Genomic DNA, 20,371 nt, shown 5'->3' with positions numbered 1-20,371 from the left:
ACCAATTGAAGCATGGACAAATGCACATGCAATCAACAAGACGCACACAAACATGCATGGTATGTGTCCACATTCCGGATCGCATCAGGATTTGGTCAGGATTTTCCATCAGTATTTGTAAGCCAAAACCAGGAGTGTAACAATTAGAGGGAAAGTATAATAGGAAAACAGGCACACTTTTGCTTTTATCACCCACTCCTGGTTTTGGCGTACAAATACTGATGGAAAATCCTGACCAAATCCTGATGCAATCCTGAACATGGACACATACCCTCCCACATGAACAGGCATAACATTGGCAAAGGCATAATAAGGTGCAGGCACATGATACAAAAGCACACAACCGTCCAAAAATACACACATACACATGCACGCACATAGCTTTATGCAAATACACATATGTACAACAAAGGCAGAAAGGTGAACTCAATCAGAAGACGCATACACACACACACACATACAAAAGGCTGACAATCCTTTGGCTGGAGCTGCATGTCTTCACAGTGGCTGGCATCAGGGTGGATCTGGACTCTAGCATGGCACTGGCTGGTGCAGGACGATGGCAGGCCTCAGGTTCTCTTCAGGTTTTAAGCTCTTGCTGTAGTCAGTAGTACCTCATACACACAGAAATGCACAGGCACACAGATGCACACAAAAATTGCAATACTCACACTGGCTCTATGGTGGCTGGAGTCCTGTGGCTGGAGTCCTGTGGCTGGAGTCCTGTGGCTGGAGTCCTGTGGCTGGAGTCCTGTGGCTGGAGTCCTGTGGCTGGAGTCCTGTGGCTGGGGTCCTGTGGCTGGCTGGGGTCCTGTGGCTGGCTGGGGTCCTGTGGCTGGCTGGGGTCCTGTGGCTGGCTGGGGTCCTGTGGCTGGCTGGGGTCCTGTGGCTGGCTGGGGTCCTGTGGCTGGCTGGGGTCCTGTGGCTGGCTGGGGTCTTGTGGCTGGCTGGGGTCTTGTGGCTGGCTGGGGTCTTGCTGGCAGTCTTCTCCTCTCTGGGTCTTGCAGGCATATGTGGGGTTGAAGGCCCAGGCCAGGTTTATATAGATTTGGGGGTGTCTGGCCAATTGGCAACAAAATTCTGCTTCTGAGCATGCTCAGTGTAAAAAAAAAAACGTATTGCAGCGCTGTATTGCGTCGTACGACGTGTCCCGACGCATCCGCCGCTCATAGGCTTCCATTGCAGCCAACGACGTATGCCGCAGGATGCGTCGCGACACGTTTTTTAGGCGGAGACAAAAAACGTTACAATCAATGTTTTTTTGAGACGACGTGTCGCCAAATTTCGACGCATACGTCGTAAAACGTACACGACGTATGTCAATCCGTCGCAATACGTCGCCAATACAAGTCTATGAGGAAAAAACGCATCCAGCAAAAACTTTTGCTGGATGTGTTTTTTTCGAAAAAAAGACGTTTTGAGACGTAATGCAGTTAACGCTAGTGTGAAAGTAGCCTAAGTCATGTTTTGTCAGACTGAACCACTCCCACTCCCCATCACAAGCTAAAGATATCTAATCCTCTTTCAGTATCCTTTTACCCCCTTCTTCTTCTCCCAGCCTTTTCTTTATGGTGCCCTTGGTATCAACACTATTTACATAGTGGACATCCACCATCAATTTGTGACCGTCTCCTGTCACCTCTAGATGTGTAGTTCACCGTTAATTCGATTATTCACTATGTATCTAAATGCTGCGGAATATGATAGCGCTATATAAGCAAAACATCATAATTTTACACTATAAAAACTTCCATACAGTTGTATTGGATTGGAATAGGGTCTTCCAATTTTCTCAGAGTGATGCCACTCTTATCCATGGAGTGTACCTGGCACCACAGCTAGGCCCTATTCCAGAAGCCGCCAGTAGGACGAGAGCCGACTTTAGAGGAAAGCGGATCCTTTTCTAGTCTAGCACATCTCTTAAATATATAACATAATATTGCATCTTTTTAGTTTTTGCTTCTAAGGAAATGTTAAATTGTTATAAAAAGTGGACATATTATGGTTGTCCAAAATGCAGTGATCATGGTCATTTTTGCAGCTGCTGTTATAGAGGAGTCCGTCGTAGATATTTCTCCCGTGTATTACATTTATAGAATGCAAAATTGGTACAAAAATAAGATGGATAATACATTATTGAAAGGCATGGCTTAAGGCTTTTGCCTCCTTCCCACTATGTGCCATTAAAATGCTGTTTTCTTATGTACCCTCAGGGTGCACACGACTGTCCTCTCCTCCTCCTGTAGCGATGCCCTCGGCAATCTTGTGCCATGAGGCAGAATATGCACAATGTTTATATCGTACACAATCTTATCATGTATACGGCATAAATTGACATGAATATTCACAGTGTAAGCGAGGGTGTAGAATGTTATCAATACTTTTCTTTTGTTACAATTCATTGTCTTTTTTTACTTTTAGATGGAGACTGGGAAAAAGACAACAACAAGATCTGTACAGACTGCACTCGAGTAGAAAGTATAGAACTGGTTCTTCCACCCCATGCAAACCATCAGGGAAATACATTCGGGGGTCAAATCATGGCATGGATGGAAACTGTAGCCAACATCTCTGCCAGGTGATAAGCTAAGAGATTTCGGAAAAGTGTTTTTTTTTTGTTTTTTTTAATTTAATTGTTAGTCTATTGCTCAGAAATCCAGAGTGGATGATTACCGAAAACGTACTATTTCTTCTGCCATAGTATTTGTATCAGCGGTGACCCAACCTGTGGGACCCTCTATGATCATAGAAATTGGGGGACAGCAATGCTATGTATTTTGTACATATATATATATATATATATATATATATATATATATATATATATATATATATATATATATATATATATATATATATATATATATATATATATATATATATATATATATATATTGTGTGTGTATAATATATAGATAGATAGAACAGCAGTTCTATTACAGTAATAGATGAAATGAAGATTCTTAGCGCATAAATTCATGTGTGCCCATCAACCACGGCAAGGTGATCTCCTTCTGATGAGTCCTTCATCTATTACTGTAAGTTTTATGAAAAAAAAATTTTTTAGAAAATTTGTGAAAAAAAAATATTTTTGAGAAGTATAATTCATATTGAATATTTGTCTGTGTTTTCACATGGCCTAGATTCATGTACATGTGCTGCTGTTCTTTATCTATATGATGCAGTTTGCAGCTTGCACATGTTCACATTAGGAGTGCTGGTTGTTTTATTTTTTTTCGTATTCTCTCTATCTATTTAATTTATTATTATTATTATTATTATTATTATTTATTTTTTTTAAATATATTAATGTTGCCTTGGCAATCTGTTGTGACGCACGGATGCCACTCTGCCCGGTGATTCTTTGGATGGGTGAAAGTTGGAGCACCATGTGCTTGTCATTGAATGTCAGCAGGATTGGTCTTTTTATAAAATGTATAGTTTTACTTGCATTTTTTTTTATTCTCCTCTACAGCCGTCTTTGTCGAACACATGCAATTCTGAAGTCTGTGGATATGTTCAAATTCAGAGGGCCATCCACTGTAGGCGACAGACTGGTGTTTAGGGCCATTGTGAATAACACTTTTCAAAAAAGGTATTATCAGACATTTTGAATAATTGGATAAGGAGCGAGTGCAGAATCCAGCTCTCAAAACTTTTGATTTAGTATTGGTTTTGATTTCACTGAAAGTTTCTTTTTTTTTTCACCACATTTCCATAATGGCATTCACAAAATTAATTTTAAATGGTATAGTATGTACCCAAATTAATTTATCAGTTCCTTAGAGGGGTCAGTAGTTGGGGATACTTACTGAAAAAGTGGATCCGGTTGTTGAGATTGTCCATTTTACCCATTGTTGCTAGGATATGTGGCTCAATAGAAGCTTAAAGGGATTCTGACAACAGGTTTTTGCTACCTCATCTGACAGCAGCATGTTACAGGAAAAGAGATCCTGATTCCAGCGGTGTATCACTTAGTTTACTTGGGGCAGTCAAAATTTTAGATGAAGCATGAAGCAGAGCTCAGAAAGCTAACCCCACCCACCCCTGAAATTTGGAGTTTCCTGTTTACATTTGTATATTGACAAAAAGTTGCTAATCAGTGCTAGGGGCGTGGTTTGACCACTTGGCATGTGGGAGTCTGGCAGTGATAATCTCCTGCTGAGAAAACACTCATTGTATTTTAACAACACACAGACTAACAAGTGACAAGTCGCTGCCCCTAGCACCTGCTATTCTGAGTTTGAAGAATGAAAACCTGCTGACAGATTCCTTTTAAAATGATGCAATGAATACAAAAGGGCATGGGTATCTTGTCCTATCCTTTTTGGTTTAATTTGTTAGTGAAAAGATGGCATATTGGACATTTTTACTCCATCTAGCCTAGAGACCATTACACTCTAGTATGAGACCCTTTGCAAGATAGGAATGAAAGTTTAGATAAGACTATTCAAAGACAGAGGCATTTATATAGCTAAATACTTCAAATTGTGGCAATATTTTCAAAAAGGGGGCATAATCTTACTGCAAATGGGAGATGGCCTAATGTGACACTGCACCAAAAAAGCTTGAAAATATTTTTGGCATAAAGCAAGTCGCATAAAATAGGAGGTGTAAACTTAAGACTCGATTCATCAAGACAGACATTGTTCACATCCATCTTGATGTGGGGACGGGCTAGAGTCAGTCGCTCCTGATTCAGAGGTGTATGCATCCAGTCCCTGCTGGAGTAGTGAACACCGTCCTCATCATGAATTTGAGGAGCGGCAGTCCCCACGCCCGTGTCTAGCTCTGCACACTTTGTAGGCCAAAATAATACAATTCTAAAAGTTGCAAACTTTTAATGCAGTCTTGTTGCACCAAAATTATGCATTTCGTAGGTGTTTATGGCAGAATACTGTTGTAAAATCTTTTGATAAGTCTGACATTTGCGACTTTCTAGTCTAAGGTCTGATTCGCCAAAGAGCTGGAACTTCTATGATAAATCTGGTGCATTTAAGACTGTACAATTCTTCAGCAGTTCAACCTTAGACTAGACAATGTTATCAATATGGCCCAATGTGTGAGAGGCACGCACTTGTACAGCATTGACAAGTAACAGTGGAAGGAGACTCTGGAGAAAACGTATATTCCTGAAAGGGTCTTCCATAAGTTACCCACAGCCCCCTCTTACCTGTGGCCACTGGCTTTAATATTTGTCATTATTAAACCATTGCAAATTACATAAAAGTGTGTGCACAATGCTGTTTTACTAAATGGCAGAGGAAGATCGGTCTCTACCCACATTAAAAACACTTTCTCCAGAGGGGACGGTATGTAGACTTTTATATATGAGTGAATTAGTCTTCATATCTTCTCCTCTGGAGACTCTGAGGTATAGGGTTGATTCACACAGGAGTATAAAAAAATGTTTAGAGTTTCATCCAGAAAATTTGGAACAATTTTTATTTTCTCACTTGTCCATGTGCAATCTGTTTTTTTTTTCTTAACAGCAGCAGATATTAATCATAACAAGACTAAATAGTTTTCTGTTACAGAAATGCAATGTAATATATCCGTAAAACACTGATGGTATACTGTAACATCATGTATTTTTTTTTTTTCCAACACTCCCTCTAGACTTGAATGAGCGACTCTCATACACTGTTTGGAGGAAACAAGTGCATGCTGTCACTTTTTCTTTTTCACACATTCAGTAAAAAAAAAATGTTACCTGCCTCATTGAATAGCATTGGTCAGAATGCTGTCCGTGTTTTTTCATTGACCGCATTTGGACCAAAAATTTGATCATGTGATTGAGCTAGTACCTGCTGGTCAATAGTTTTCCAGGTAATATCAGGAGAATAAATCCAGTGTTGACTTTCCACAACTGCATATGTATTTTTCTGCTACTTTATTGGGTACGTTGTTCACACTGACATCCAAAGAGTGCAATAACAAAGCTGACATTTCCGCTTTCAGAATGGATTCTGAAGTAGTCAATCTATCATTTAAAAAGGACTCTGTCAGCACAGAATGGCTGTCCAGAGTATAGGTGCTCGGTGCATCATGGTGGGGCCAATCATTTAGATGCAACTTCTCACCGAAGCCAGAGAAATTACCCACGCAACTAGTTTTGTGGTTCTGAATTTCTTTGTTCCACAGCCGTGATAAATATCTTGTCCAATACTTCATGGAGAGCGATCTTGTAGCATGCAACAACAACAGTTTAATGGAAGCTCTAAAGATGTCATAATCCAGAGGTGTATGGAGGCTCTTCATCAAGTCATCCAAAGCCAGCCTAAAAGCAGTTTTGCTGAATAATGGCAATGTGCTACCTTCAATTCCAGTTGGCTGTGTGATTTACATGAAAAAGACCTATATCAACAAGGAACAGCTGTTGAGGTGTCTTAACTACGACCAACATTTGTGGCTCTTCTGTGGTGACTTAAAGGTGGTTGCCCTTACTTGGTCTGCAGGGTGGATACACAAAGTACTGCTTCTTTCTGTGTGAGCGGGATAGTTGTACAAGAGAATAACACTACAATAAAAGACTGGACTCGCCAATATTCACTTCCGCCAGGGAGTAAAAATGTCCTGCATAGACTTCTTGACCAACATAAGATTTTGTTATCACCATTGCATATCAAGTTGGGCCTAATGAACTTCGGAAAAGCAATGGATAAAAATGCAAAAGTATTTAAGATTCTCTCTCATTTAATTTATTAGTAAAGGAAGGAGTCTTTATTGGACCTCAGATTTGGAAGCTTCTTCAAGATGGGGAGTCTGTTTGTTGCAGGCAAGGAAAAGACTGCATGGGTAGCATTCACATTAATGGTAATTTTTTTTTTGGAAACTCCAGAGCAAATAGCTCTGAAAAGTTGGTTTTAAATCTCAAAACATATGTGGATCTTGACTGTAACATGTCCTTAAATATTAATTTCATACATATAGACTTCTTTCCACCAAACTTTGAAGTAGTGAGCGACGAGCATGGTGTGGGATTTCACTAAGATATTACAGCTATGGAGAAAAAATATCAAGGTAAATGGAATCAATTGATGCTTGCAGATTACTGTTAAACAATTGTAAGAGATGATCCGATGCAGGAGTACAAGAGACAAGCAAAAAAAGATGTCACTGACTGAGGACCAAGTTTTATAGTGCAATTTCTATAACTGTTTAGACATGTGTTGGCTATTTGAATTGTTGCAAAGTTTCCTCTAAATATAAAAAAATTGGCATAACAAAATATTCAGTATCTTTATATTTACAAAAAGAATGTTTCAAAGTACTGAAACTTTTAATCATTAGAGATCTATGTGGAAGTGGAGATCTATATGAAACAGTAAAAGGAAAACTTTATAGCATAGAAACAAGAACCAACTAAAAGTTTTCATTGTTGGATTTGAATCCAAGGTGTAAAAATTATTAAAAAATGGCTCATTTCATCACTAAACCTGATAACTTTTGAAAATATGTAGGACAGTGTGATTGGCCATGCCATGGTGGACCTCGCGTCTATACTTTGTTTGAACAGTCATTCTGTGCTGACAGTCCTTTTAATAGAAAAACACATTCATAATGTAGGATGCTAGCAGGTGTGTAGGATGCAGTGACACACAGGAAGCAGAACAAGGGTTAACAGGTTCTTTATATATAAGAACAGTAATAGTACAAGCAGGGGGTAAGGAATGTGATTGGAGGATAGGGGGAAAGTCAAATGCAATAGAATGTAACAGGTTAACTTATCAGTCTCTGTACACTGGAGTAAGGCGGCTGGAAAATCCCACGGCGGCGCCTCAGGTGGTGCGAGATGTCTGCGATCCTGTCCCGCAGATGAGCGTTGCCTCTGGGTTCTTCGGCACGTGATCTCCTGATCCGTGCACACAGTGAGGCAGAGCCGATGGTCGGCGGAACAGAAGAGGAAGCAGAGGGTTCAGTGAGCAAGGCCGCAGTAGGAGCAATACAGTCCAGTGGACACAGGCACGGGCCGGTCCTCAGCAGGTACCGCAAGGATGGGACTAAACGGTGCCTCTGCGGTGGTGAGCGAAGGTCTGTACTTTATCCTGGTCACTACCTGGTGAGGAAGTCTCTCTGGGCTGAGGGTAGGAAGCGTCGGCATTCTGGCTAGCTGGGGGTATAGGCACATCTAGCGGGCGTGGGTCTGTGAAGAAGGAGTTTTCCATCTTACTACTCACAAGCTCGGTCCCTGCCAAGTGTTCTGTCTTCCCGCTCAAACTTCTATTTAAGTCTGTCCCGCCCTGTACTGCTCCGGTCAGTAATCTCTTCCCCCTTCAACACTGGTGACAGCCCCGACTGTTCCAGCCCAGATACGCAGGAGAGACCATCAACTTGGTTCTCCTCCCTACAATAACATTTAAAAACACGGTGAGGCAGCTGGGAAATGGTGGGGTGTCACCGGCGGAGGGTCTGCGCGGGGCCCCGACCTTGCCTATGTACTACCTTCCAGGGGACCGGCCTCAGGGAATGGTGTGTTTGGAAGGCGGGATGCAGTCTCTCCCAGTGCCAATGCTATTTAGGGGTGCCGGGACTCTGGGTTCCTCAGCTGCTGCCAGGAGATATGAAAAACTGTCTCTTGGTTCAGGTATGCGGTGGAAGGTTCCTTTCTCTTCACCCTCCTCGATCCTTCCTCTGTCTTTGGACAGAGGGTGGAGATTGGGCATTACCTCAGTGGTGTCAGGTGATCCATGATATTGATATTTAGACCCGCCATATCCTCTCGGTCACCACTATTCCGTTGCACTTCAGTGGTACGGTTTGTAGTTTTTGTGTTGTGTTTCTTTGATTTGTCTCTATCTCTGGTGTTTTGTGCCCTCTGGTTCCTATGTCCCGGTTTGTGCTCCCTGACCTTCCAAGTTTGGTTGCTAGCTTCTTCTCTGCCTTACTGGTATACTTTATTGGTATGTTTGACCCAACTGTGGCCAATGTGTCCAGCCACCCTGTATAGGCACCTGGGAAGGGCTCTGCAAAAGACCCCCCTCACTTTACTGGGAGCAGGTGAAAAGAATTGCCGGACTTGAAAGGTGTGCATAAGCGTGACTGCTTGTGCCAAGTGTGTCTGTCATACTGCTATTCCTGGGCTTCAGTCCGGTCATTTCACCTCTACTCGAGTGTTACAAACACATGGAGAAAGACCAGAGTTAGTTGGTCTACCATGTGTTGGGATGTCTGTGTGAACAGACCCAGAATAAAGTGGAATATATGCATGTAGCTGTGGACAATCTACATTTCATTCATTCACCTAATGGGTATATAGTGGAAATTGATATTTTGAAAATTGTATGGACTGGTCCTAGCTTAGTACCGGTTAAAGAAGACATTTTGGCACTGACAATTAGATAGCGTTATTCCATATTAATGGTTCCTTTCTTTATTTCAGCGTGGAGGTTGGTGTCCGTGTAGAAGCTTATAACTGTGAAGAGTGGACGGAAGGCAAACCACGCCACATTAATAGCGCTTTCCTTATTTACCAAGCCTTTGATTCTAACAAAGAGTATTTAATGTTCCCTAGAGTAAAAGCCACTACAAAGGTTGGTAGCTATGTGTACTTGAATGGTTCCGATCGTTCCATCAAAAATTGCCTATGTTCATTAGTATAGGCAAATATAAGTCCTCCAAAGAGAAGCGGATAGCGTTCACCGGTCTTTTGTAGAAATTCCACTCTTTATTTGTAGTAAAAAAGCATGTTGGCCGGGGGAGTGAGGACGGGAGTGGGCAGAAGCTTGACGACGGTCGTTTCGCGCCTGCTAGCGCTTCCACGGGTCAATTCAGGCAAATAGAAGAAACTTTGTAATATCTTTTCAGAGACGTATGCTTCATTCTTTTTTCATGAGCCACTTCTCCATTCTGCCTCCTGAACTTTGCATTCACCTTGGTAAATGGCTTAAACCTGTCTTGTTAAAAACAAGACTGACTGCCAGCTTCCTGAGGGATCAGATTACATTTTCTCATTGAAGCCTATGGAGGGGAGGAGAGTGAAGGACCAGAGTGGAAGAAAAGCGGAAAGACATTGGGCCAGAGTCATCAAAGCAGAATTCCAGCATAAAAGCTTTTGAAAAATTATAGAATGTAGGCACAACTGTGTTGCGCCTAAATTTTGCAACTTTCGTTTTCACCGAAGTGTCTTCCAGCTCCGCCAAATTGAGTTGAGCTGATGTGGGACAGGGGAACAGATGGGGCATGACACCACAGCTCATCTAATTCATGACGAGCTGTGGTGTTGCATACTCCAGAAATCTCACTCCAATCCCTGACTGGAGTATGATTTCTGGCGTAAGAAATACCAGAGCTTGTCAGGAGTTGAGCTTGTAGTGTCACGCCCCAGCTGTTCTCCTGCCCCACCTCTGCTCAATTTGGTGGCGCTAGAAGAAATTGGTGTGAAAACAACAAAAGAGAAGTTAAAAAATGTTGCAACTTTTTAAAGCAATTTATCTCAGAATTCTGCTAAAATTGTTTTTGATGAATCATGGCTTATCTATTTTGGCAATTATGAACATTTCCAGGCCTTATTCACTTGGTAATTTATTGGTTAAAGTGCTATAATGTACCTTCATGTGCCGTCACATATGTATTGAACAGCATAAACTAATTCAAGGAAAAAAATTGAGGTTATTCCATTTGAACTTAGAACCTTACTCTCAAAGGTACAAAGATGAATCCAGTGTTCTGCCAGGATATATAAAGATGTCTGCAGTGATAACTCGCATCTCCCTTTCCAGTAACTATTTTCTTATCAAAATATTTTAATTGATCCTTATAGACCTTTAAAATCCTTCCAAGATCTTGTCATAAAAATGGACGGCAAAACCTATTTTGGTGCAGACCGCCTGACCCTCGCTCATGTATGCTTGTAAGCTCACCAATTAAACCCGTTAGATCTATAAGGGGTAAATCAGCTCACATCATGTCCACATCAGGAGGTGAGAAGTGAGCAACGTCACATGTGCAAGCTGTTATCGTGCACTTATAGATGTGATGTCACTGGCCCCACTTGCCTTTTTAATGTGGAAGTGAGCAGAACGGAATTACCCCTTTAAGCAAGATTGGCCTATGTTCGTGCTCCTTGGCTTCGTCATTCCTGGAAAATTGGGAAGATGGCAGTGATGGCTGCTTTCAATCAGTTATTATGTACCAATTATTAAATTCTCATGCAAGGAGTCTGTTAGACAAGTATAGCACCATATTATGAGAACATGTCCACATTTTAATGATAAGCACATGTTTACACCTGCATTTATTTCAGGATAGCATCAGAAGGTTTCGTGGAGCCATTGCACGGAGGAAAATTCGTGTAGCAAGGTACAAAGTGACTTTTAAAGGGGCTGGCCATTTTTAGAAAAAACACACTTCTGTACAAATTTTAGAATTTCTCACAAATAGAAAAGTACTCTTTTCAAGATCCCATCTGGTACTTCAGTGATCATCTGACTTTGGAGGACACGGCACAACTTGGACAGCCCATTGGTTTTAATCTAAATTTTGTAATGTCATTTCCCCTGTCGATGTGATGCAGGGAAAATGATCAATATTGGGTCAGTTACTTCATTAATCGTAGCTGATGACTGGAGTTCTCTGCACCAAGACATCCACTTATTAGCAAATCACCCGGGTGACCATTATTACCAAAAAGGTTGTCCGAAATAGGCAATGTCCTTTACAATTAAATACTTTGCACGTTTATGGAATACTTTGTGGGGGACATTTAAATCCAGCATTTTTAAAAACAAAACTTCACTGGTGTAAAACTGAGCACCTCTTTACCTGTACATCAGTTTCTGGTACAATTTATCATAAACTTGTTGGGCAGTGGGAGGCCACTTTTTTGTGAAATGTAAAGAGATTGCAAAACATGTGCCACAATTTTCAATTTTAGTTTTTTGTCAAAAAGCTGGCGGATGTTGCTTGATCTTCCAATTGACTGAAAGGAAGCAGAAAAATAGTAATTAGAGCAGAACTCTTGATGGTTCTGTTAAAGAATATTTTTAATTTGGGAAGAACTTTCATTCTTGTTTTGTCGGGACAATAACGTGTTTGCATAACTTGCTAGTAATCCTACTGCCTGTAGTAACTGATGACTAATAAAAGGTGGTGGTGGTGCGTTTCATAGTAGTTTCAGTATGAGTCTGTGGTGTTGGTTTGTATGTAAGTGACCCTCCAGTCTGGCAGTGACATATTTTGTCACCGTACATGGCACCCCCTGTTTTGCCTCTTTCCACTAAGATAGCCATTCCATTCTCCTTACTTCCAAAGTGGTTGTCACTGTGGGGAAGGAGGGGTGAAGTGATCAGTCTAAACCACTCCTCCCCTGACTTCCCTATCCCACAGCATAGGAAAGGTGTGGTTTAGACTTACCTCTACACCCCCCCCCCACCATGCCATATCAGCAGCCATCTTGGAAATTGAAAGAAAGGAACGCCAATCTGTGCAGGCGAGGCAGTGGGGGCAAACAGAGGGTGCCATGTAGGCTTGAAAAATGTGGTCTCTAGTGATGAGCGAGCGTAGTCCGATAAGGTGTTATCCAGGCATGGTCAGGTCAGGTGCTAAGAATGTCTTCTGCATGCTCAAAAAATATGAGTCCCGGCGGCTGCATGGTTTGAGGCTGTTTGACTGCTGCAACATTTTGAAATCATGTCTTTTTTTTTTTTTCTGTCACAGAAAATATATTCTGTCGAACAAACCAGAAAAACCAATCTCAATTCCATGGGACAAATGCAATCAAGTAGGTAAAATTGTGATTGTTTTTTTTTTACTTTGCACCTACGTGTACTCATCAGACGGCGGTATTCCTCTACTTACCTAGTCATTGTGCTGTTTTTTTTTTAAATTTTGTAAGGAGTTTAGTGGTTTCCTGGCATGAATAAAAGTACATTCCGGAACTTGGCTGATTAGAGATTTGTTTTCTGCTGTTTCTACTTTAGGCCTATCTCAGTTACAATAATGTCGCCACACTTGTGTTATTGTCCAACAGTGATGGATGGGAACTGACCAGCACAAAGAAAAATGTAAGTTCTTCATTTCAAATTAGATAGGGGCGCTGTGTCCACCAGTGTTAAGCACCATCCATTTTTGGCACAGGAAACGAAGGCTGAGGGTTACAGCTATGCCTGTCCTATCCAGTTCTGCAGGAAACTAATGACCTGGTTTTGTGTAGACCAGCAGCGAGAAAAAGCTTTATAACTAGAAACTAGAGCCTGACAAACTGAGACATTTCAGGATTGGTTTTAAGGCTCTCATTTCATAAAGTTTCTCTGTTTTGTTACCTTCATTTTAAGGCTTAGGCTACTTTCACACTAGCGTTAACTGCAAACCGTCTCAAAACGTCTTTTTTCCGAAAAAACGCATCCTGCAAAAGTGTTTGCAGGATGCGTTTTTTCCCCATAGACTTGTATTGGCGACGTATTGCGACGGATTGGCATACGTCGTGTACGTCATACGACGGATGCGTCGAAATTTGGCCACACGTCGTCGGCAAAAAAACGTTGATTGTAACGTTTTTTGTCTCCACCTAAAAAAAGTGTCGGCATGCTGCGGCATGCGTCGTTGGCTACAATGGAAGCCTATGAGCGACGGATGCGTCGGGACACGTCGTACGACGCAATGCAGCGCTGCAATACGTTTTTTTACACTGAGCATGCTCCGAAGCTGGATTTTGTTGCCAATTGGCCAGACACCCCCAAATCTATATAAACCTGGCCTGGGCCTTCAACCCCACATATGCCAGCAAGACCCAGAGAGAAGAAGAGACTGCCAGCAAGACCCCAGCCAGCCACGCATATAAGTGCCACGCATATAAGTGCCACGCATATAAGTGCCACGCATATAAGTGCCACGCATATAAGTGCCACGATATTTCAGTGCCACGTATAACCACGTAGTTATAGTATTTATAGTACGTGGCACTTAAATACGTGGCACTATGACTGTCAGAAAATGTTCATTAAACGGTTAGGGGTGAGGTTAGGGGTAGGTTAGGGTTTGGATCCCTTTATCATCATCCGTAGTTCATTAATCGGATGTATCCAGAGTCGCCTCTGTCTCCGTTGCTGCAGAAGCATCCTCCGTTTTTCCGCTGCCGCCTCCTTCTCCCGCACTATGATATCCAGGCGATTCGTCTCAAAGATAACGTCGGTAACCAAACTAGCAATCCTCCCAAGAACACCTTCCATCGCTGCCACAAAACTAAAACCCACAAAGATGGGCTGTAAAAACAGTAACTATATAGTTTTCCATATTTTCCAGTAGCCAATCAAATTTGGGAGCCTCCCATTTTAAAAACGGATCCGTCGGAAAAACGGATGCAACGGATGGTAAAAACGGATGCAACGTATGCAACGCATCCAGTATTTTCGACGGAAACGTTTAGCGGATTTGCGACGGATCCGTCGAAATGCTGTATGCGTGGCATACGTTTGTCACCGTTTTTCACTTTTTTGACGCATCCGTTTTTTCGGCAAAAAAAGACGTTTTGAGACGGTTTGCAGTTAACGCTTGTGTGAAAGTAGCCTTATTCGTTATTAAAATAAATGTTTGCTCAGAAGAATCCAATGTCCATGATATTCTTATTCTAAAGTTCAACAGTGCCCCCTAGTGTACGTGTAAGTGATCATCATCTTCGAATGCTTTCCTCCTTACTTGCAAATTTTACAGAAGTGGAGACATTGTGCAGGCTGTATCTGAAGTCAGATGACACCAAAGATGGTTTATGATGTAATTCCTAAGTGTACAAGATAAAAGAAAGTGGCAGTGCCACACATTGTTAGTGACTGTGCCCAAACTGATAACATTTGTCACAAAAATGAACAAAATGAATCCATAAGGTGGTTGGCCTCTGTTCACATGTCAGCTTGTATTTCTCTTTTTGATCCATTTGAGGAACTGAAAAAATGGAAATCTGTCAATTAATGTTACATTTATGGAATGTCTTCTTTTTTTTTTCATAAAATGTCTTCAGTTTGCATCTCTTCTGTCAGTTTTCAAAAAGGACCAAAAAACTTGGTCTGCACAATTGTGTTTTTTTTTTAATTAAAAACAAAGCAAAACCAAACTGCGGATGTAATGATTGAAAACTATTTGTAAAGCCTGTAGTCCTCATAACACATGGTTATTGATTATGCTTTCCGCATTAGCACCGCATGCTCCCAGAAAACTATAGGTGTTCAGACGAGACAACTAGTAAATAACTGATCCCTTCAAAATGTAATAAAAACAGATTATAACGAATACCAAACTTTCAGATTTTAAGTATTGGCACAAAATTACTGTTCGAAAGAAGTTCAGGTGCTCTGTGTCCCCTCGACGTGCCCAAACATTTCAGTGCTCCTTCCCACCTACTTGGCTTTCGCTCTTTCCCTGTTCCTCCTCTGTTTTGATTGACACCCCTTATAGAGGCAGAGATGGGGTCACGGTGCGGATTAATCGCGTTCGTTGTTGCAACAAACCACACATTAAGAAGAAAATGTAAAAAGGCTGTAAGCTTTGACTGTTATCCCTCATCCATCCCGAACACTGGGATCGTGAGAACTAGGCCTTTGAAGATCCCCATGGAGCGGTGTCGATTGTGCACACAAGTCCCATTAAGAATGAATGGGTCTTCAGAATACCGCTTCTGAGAATTGGTTGGGGGGGGGGGGATGAGCTGTCGGACCCCCAGTGATCGGGATTTATTCCTCATTCAACCATGTAAACACCTGGGCTCTCGTGCGGTTATTGTGACACGTGACCCCGGCGCCCAATCAGAGCTGGTGTTACTGTCTCTGCCTACAGATGAATTGAACATGAAGAGGACGTCCAGGCTGCGGCTGATCGGACTTCATCTTCATGCTCAATTTGTAGAAGTCGGTGACAGTGATGCCAGCTCTGATTAACCACCAGGGTCACACGTCCCAACACCCGCACGAGAGCCACGGTTAGAGCAAGCGCTGACACTGCGGGAACGCTGCCAGCACAGGAGGGGAGTATACGCTTTTTTATTTTACCAGGGCCACGCTTGGAGTATGAGAAGGAGTGGTCCTAACAGTGGACAACCCCTTTAAGGGCAACAACCTGCACTTGTGTGTAAAACACTTTGTTCTCTAGAAATAGTGGCCTTGTAATAGAGCCTTTATCGCCTCAACTTTTTGTTTTTGTTTTTTTGCCTTTTTCAGATCCAGGTATTGACACATGAAGAAAATGACATTTTGACAATAAAAATTGAAATGCAGGTGAAGGTTCAAGCTAGTCAGGCTTATCTGCTGCTATCGGACCTTGGGCTGCGGCCTCGCTGGGATGTGCACTACTTGTAAGAAAAACGTATTTTATTCTATCACTATTTTATGTTCTAGCACTATGTATTTAGTATCAATCGCTTCTGTAATGTTCTGTCATCATGAGGGAAAGCTTGTTTGCTGCCCTATCCCTGTATATCTTGGCCCGGGTGGAGTGGTTTATTACTGCACGCTCCACCATCACTCCTATAGAAGAGAACTGAGATGCTATTTCAGACACCACCCATGGACGGGCATAGTGCAGCTTCTGGAAGATGGCAGCTCCTGACCTACCCTATAAGAAACTGGTGGCTTTAATAGGTCACTAGGCAGGTCAGGTGTGAAGCTGGTTAAATGATCAGCTTTAGAGCTCATGCAGATGTCTGAGGACCTCTGTCCGATCACTGACCTCAATGCGTGGACTGGCAGCTGGTTTCCCGGCCTGAGTGTGACAGCCTCATAGAAATATATTGAAGCTGTCATGCTCAAGCCAGGATATCCGTGGCCAGTGTGTGCATGGCGGTCTGTGATCGGACTGAAATCACGAACGTCTGCATGTGTTCTTACTTTTACAGGGTTTTATATGTTCCTCCTCTATTTTTTATTTACGGTATAAATTTTAATGTACGTTTTTTTTTTGTTGTGATTGTAGAAGCTGTGATATTCTGGAATCTGAAGGTGATGATGACCAAATATTTTATGTAACCTGCCCACCCGTAAAGCAAAGCAAGACCAGAGATTTTGTGCTGCTAATGTCACGGCGGCATCCATGTAAAAATGGGTGAGTTATAGATTTTCTTCATCATGGAGTTTGTAATAGTGTCATCTGCTGTGATGAAAATGGGACTAGCTATAAATGACAAGGCAATAAGAGCGTTGCATACATTACCCCTGGTATCCCACCACCATGAGATCTATACGCCCTAGTGGGGTATATAGACAAGACTTGTTCTGCTAATTATGGATGATGAACTTCTCCGTGACACTCCCTTACTATACTAATCGCATCTGACCGTCGGAAATCCCATCTTTTAACATGTCACGGTAATGAATGACACCTTGTCATAAAAGCTGCCAAATGTAGGGGGCAAAGGAAACAGCTGAGTAGGATACTTATTATATTGGCCTCATAACAAAAATTGATTTCCCTGCAAACCCTTAGAACACACATCCCCTCTTAAACTGAAAGGTACTCTGAGCTCTTACCAGGAATAATCCAAAAAGTTTCCACTCTCTTGAACCCCACCCTCCATATTAAAAGATTTCTTAATGTATAGTCACTACCTAATCGTGCAGGCCCATCCTTTTACCAGTGTAAAGGGAAGAGTATAATGACTTAAAGGGGTTGTCTGGGACATCAACATTGGCCCATCTCATCAGTGTGTATGTCCTGGGGGGGGGAATGGAATAGTTTCTGCTGCCGATTCTGCACATCTGCCCCATACTGAGGGGGCAGATGGGCAACTATACAGTTGATGGAGCTGTGCTGGGCATCTCCTTTACTCAGCAGTTCCGGCCACTGCCAGCACCAGTAACAGCGGGTGCTGGGTGTAGTACCCCCAATGATCAGACATTGATGACCTATCCTAAGTTTAATATCTAAATAACTTAAAAGCACCACCTACCAAACAGAGTTCTTGGGCTATGTCCACACAAGTATTTCTTGTGAACCTCCCACATTGATATTAGAAGTCACTACTGCCCCAGAGTTCTGTGTGACGAAGGTGCTGAGGAGCTGAACATATCACCCTCTGCAATACAAAATATGAAATTTGCACTGACAGCCGCAGCATAAATTTACATTTTGCCTCAAACCCACCACTCTGCTCTTGATGATTTACACACTCGATAGTTTTGCAGTCTGACACTATGCCAGCATTGTAAAACAGATTTTCTACAAGCAAATACACAGCAGGAAATCCGCTACATGGCAACATAGACTTCTTGGGTCACATCTGTAAGATTATCATTTACCTGGGGGGCACAAATTAATCCAATGGACATACAGTGCCTAGAAAAAGTATTCATGCCCGTGAACGTTTCTGCAATTTTTCATGTTACATTCACACCACAAACTTAAATGTATTTAATTGGGATTTTATGTGATATGCCAATACTATATAGTATTCAGCCCCCTTAATCAATACTTTTGTAGGACCACCTTTAGCTACAAGTGCTGGTCTTTTGGGGTAAGTCTCTACCAGCTTAGCAGAGGCTGACATTTTTGCCCATTCTTTGCAAACTAGCGTAGCTCACGGAGACTGGATAGAGAGTGCCTGTGAACAGCAATTTTCACTTCTTGCCACAGATTCTCAATGGGATTTAGGTCTAGGACTCTAGGAATCTCATTGGACCATCCTTTGGTGCCAATATATGCAGTTACCAGGCGCCCTCATAGAGAACATGGTCGGCAAAACAGGGGAGGTAGAGGTCGGCTGAGCAAAATTTGGACCACAGCCAACTAATGTGTATACGGCCTAAATTCTTGCAAATTGTGAAAAATTATGAAACCAGATTAGTAGTCCAGTTTTCACCCATAGATAATAGTAGCCATGTTTATCATTGTATTTGCCTGTCTTTCAGAGATCCTTATGTGGTTGCCATGAGATCGGTGTCATTGGCAAGTTGCCCGCCCTCAGTCCAGTACCTGAGAAGTGAGGTGCAGTGTGCAGGGTTCCTCATCCACCAGCAGAACAATGATGAATGTCAGGTAACGGACATCACAATCTAGATGTCAATTTGATCATTTTATTCTACCATCTTCCCACTTTTAAAAGAGATTAACCCACTTCAAAATATTATTGTAGGAAATTGTGAGGTACTTGTGGGGGTCTTCCATTCTAGATCCTTATCAGTTTCTGGTTCTGGAGCAGGTCTATGGGCAGCACATGGATTTCTGTGTGTAATGTGTTATTTCGCAACGGTGGTGCTGCAGAGAAGTCGCACTTACTGCCCGATCCTCTGACCGATTACAGCTAAATATTGGAGATGCCAGCAGAATTTGTGTGAAGGGTCCCTGACAATAAGACAGAGACCTTTTGGTACCTCTCCAAGTCATTTAAAGAGAGCCTGTTATATAAAAAATGCTTTGAACCTGGAGATATGGGGTTATTCTGCAGGTTAATAGTGTTCTGAAGCATTATTCCTCCCAGCAGCTTTGTGCTTTCAGTTGTAGGATTGGGCCACGCAGCTTCTGTCAACGCGCTGTGCATAGTTAGTGGCGGCTGAAACCACGCCCTGGGACTGACTGACAGCCGGCTCGGCGTTGGGGGGGGGGGGGAACATTTTTTTTATTTTTGGACAGTTTGCACTGCACATGCGCTAAAAAAGCTGATGTGCAGCATAAGCATAATTAAGGTGATAGAAAATTAGGAGTCTTCATTCTGACTCAATCCCTGCTAAGCGCGCATTCTTCTCACTGTCCACTCACACAGCAGATATTTTTCTCCATTCTGCTCCGAGCCGTGAATTCTTCGCTCTCTTCTTGAATCGTCCATGTGCTGCTACTGCGCTCCTCACTGATGGGCTTTTTAAGGGTTTCCATATGTTTTCGTTTTATTAATCAATTGTGACTTGAGTGCGGTGATGATAGTGGTGATTATTTTAATGTATGTCTGAAATTTGAGCAAATCTTGTGACATTTTAGTGGAACGTGTGACTTTTTATGCTAATAAATTGGAAACCAGGTTAAAGACTAATTTTGACTTTATGAATGATGCAAACAATTTTGACAAGTTCGGTGTAAAAAAAAAAAAGTAAATAAAAAGCTAAAAAGTCAGTAAATGCTAAAACACAAAAGTGATAATCACAAGAAGTCTTTCAAAAGTCACAATTGATGAACCAGCCCAAAACATCTGAAAATACAACACCCTGAAACAGTGACAAAAATAAAAAAGGAAAAAAGCATAAAATGTACTTTCTTTTAATTTGCGCTGTTTTTTTAGTTTTTTTTTTTTTTTTTGAAAGCTAAAATGAAAAACATCAAAAACTAGACAAAGTGGAACTATATTACTGTAAATGATCAGGCCTTTGTGTTCTTTCTCTGAAGATGCGATTGCGCCACGTGAGTTTTAGTTGGCACTGGTTATCGCTATGTAGGAAGACTTTGCTAAGCTGAATGTGCGTGG

At 41.9% G+C, this 20,371-nt stretch overlaps 1 protein-coding gene across 5 annotated transcripts in view; it reads left to right on the top strand.

The window, feature by feature from the left end:
* ACOT12 (acyl-CoA thioesterase 12) overlaps nt 1–20,371 on the top strand; it is a 101,261-nt gene that overhangs the window by 78,005 nt on the left and 2,885 nt on the right. For all 5 annotated transcript variants that reach the window (XR_013221670.1, XR_013221667.1, XM_077288468.1 and 2 more), the window contains 9 exons: nt 2,422–2,578; nt 3,476–3,595; nt 9,383–9,533; nt 11,246–11,301; nt 12,658–12,721; nt 12,921–13,004; nt 16,146–16,279; nt 16,897–17,025; nt 18,828–18,954. Coding sequence is in view for 3 of the 5 variants with exons in the window: in XM_077288468.1 (XP_077144583.1) it covers nt 2,422–2,578; nt 3,476–3,595; nt 9,383–9,533; nt 11,246–11,301; nt 12,658–12,721; nt 12,921–13,004; nt 16,146–16,279; nt 16,897–17,025; nt 18,828–18,954 (1,022 nt within the window). In the remaining 2 variants the exon portion in view is untranslated. The remainder of the gene's footprint in view (nt 1–2,421; nt 2,579–3,475; nt 3,596–9,382; nt 9,534–11,245; nt 11,302–12,657; nt 12,722–12,920; nt 13,005–16,145; nt 16,280–16,896; nt 17,026–18,827; nt 18,955–20,371) is intronic.

Source organism: Ranitomeya variabilis, chromosome 1 (assembly GCF_051348905.1).
Source record: "Ranitomeya variabilis isolate aRanVar5 chromosome 1, aRanVar5.hap1, whole genome shotgun sequence".
Taxonomy (NCBI): Eukaryota; Metazoa; Chordata; class Amphibia; order Anura; family Dendrobatidae; genus Ranitomeya; species Ranitomeya variabilis.
This window is presented reverse-complemented; position numbering and strand designations above follow the sequence as displayed.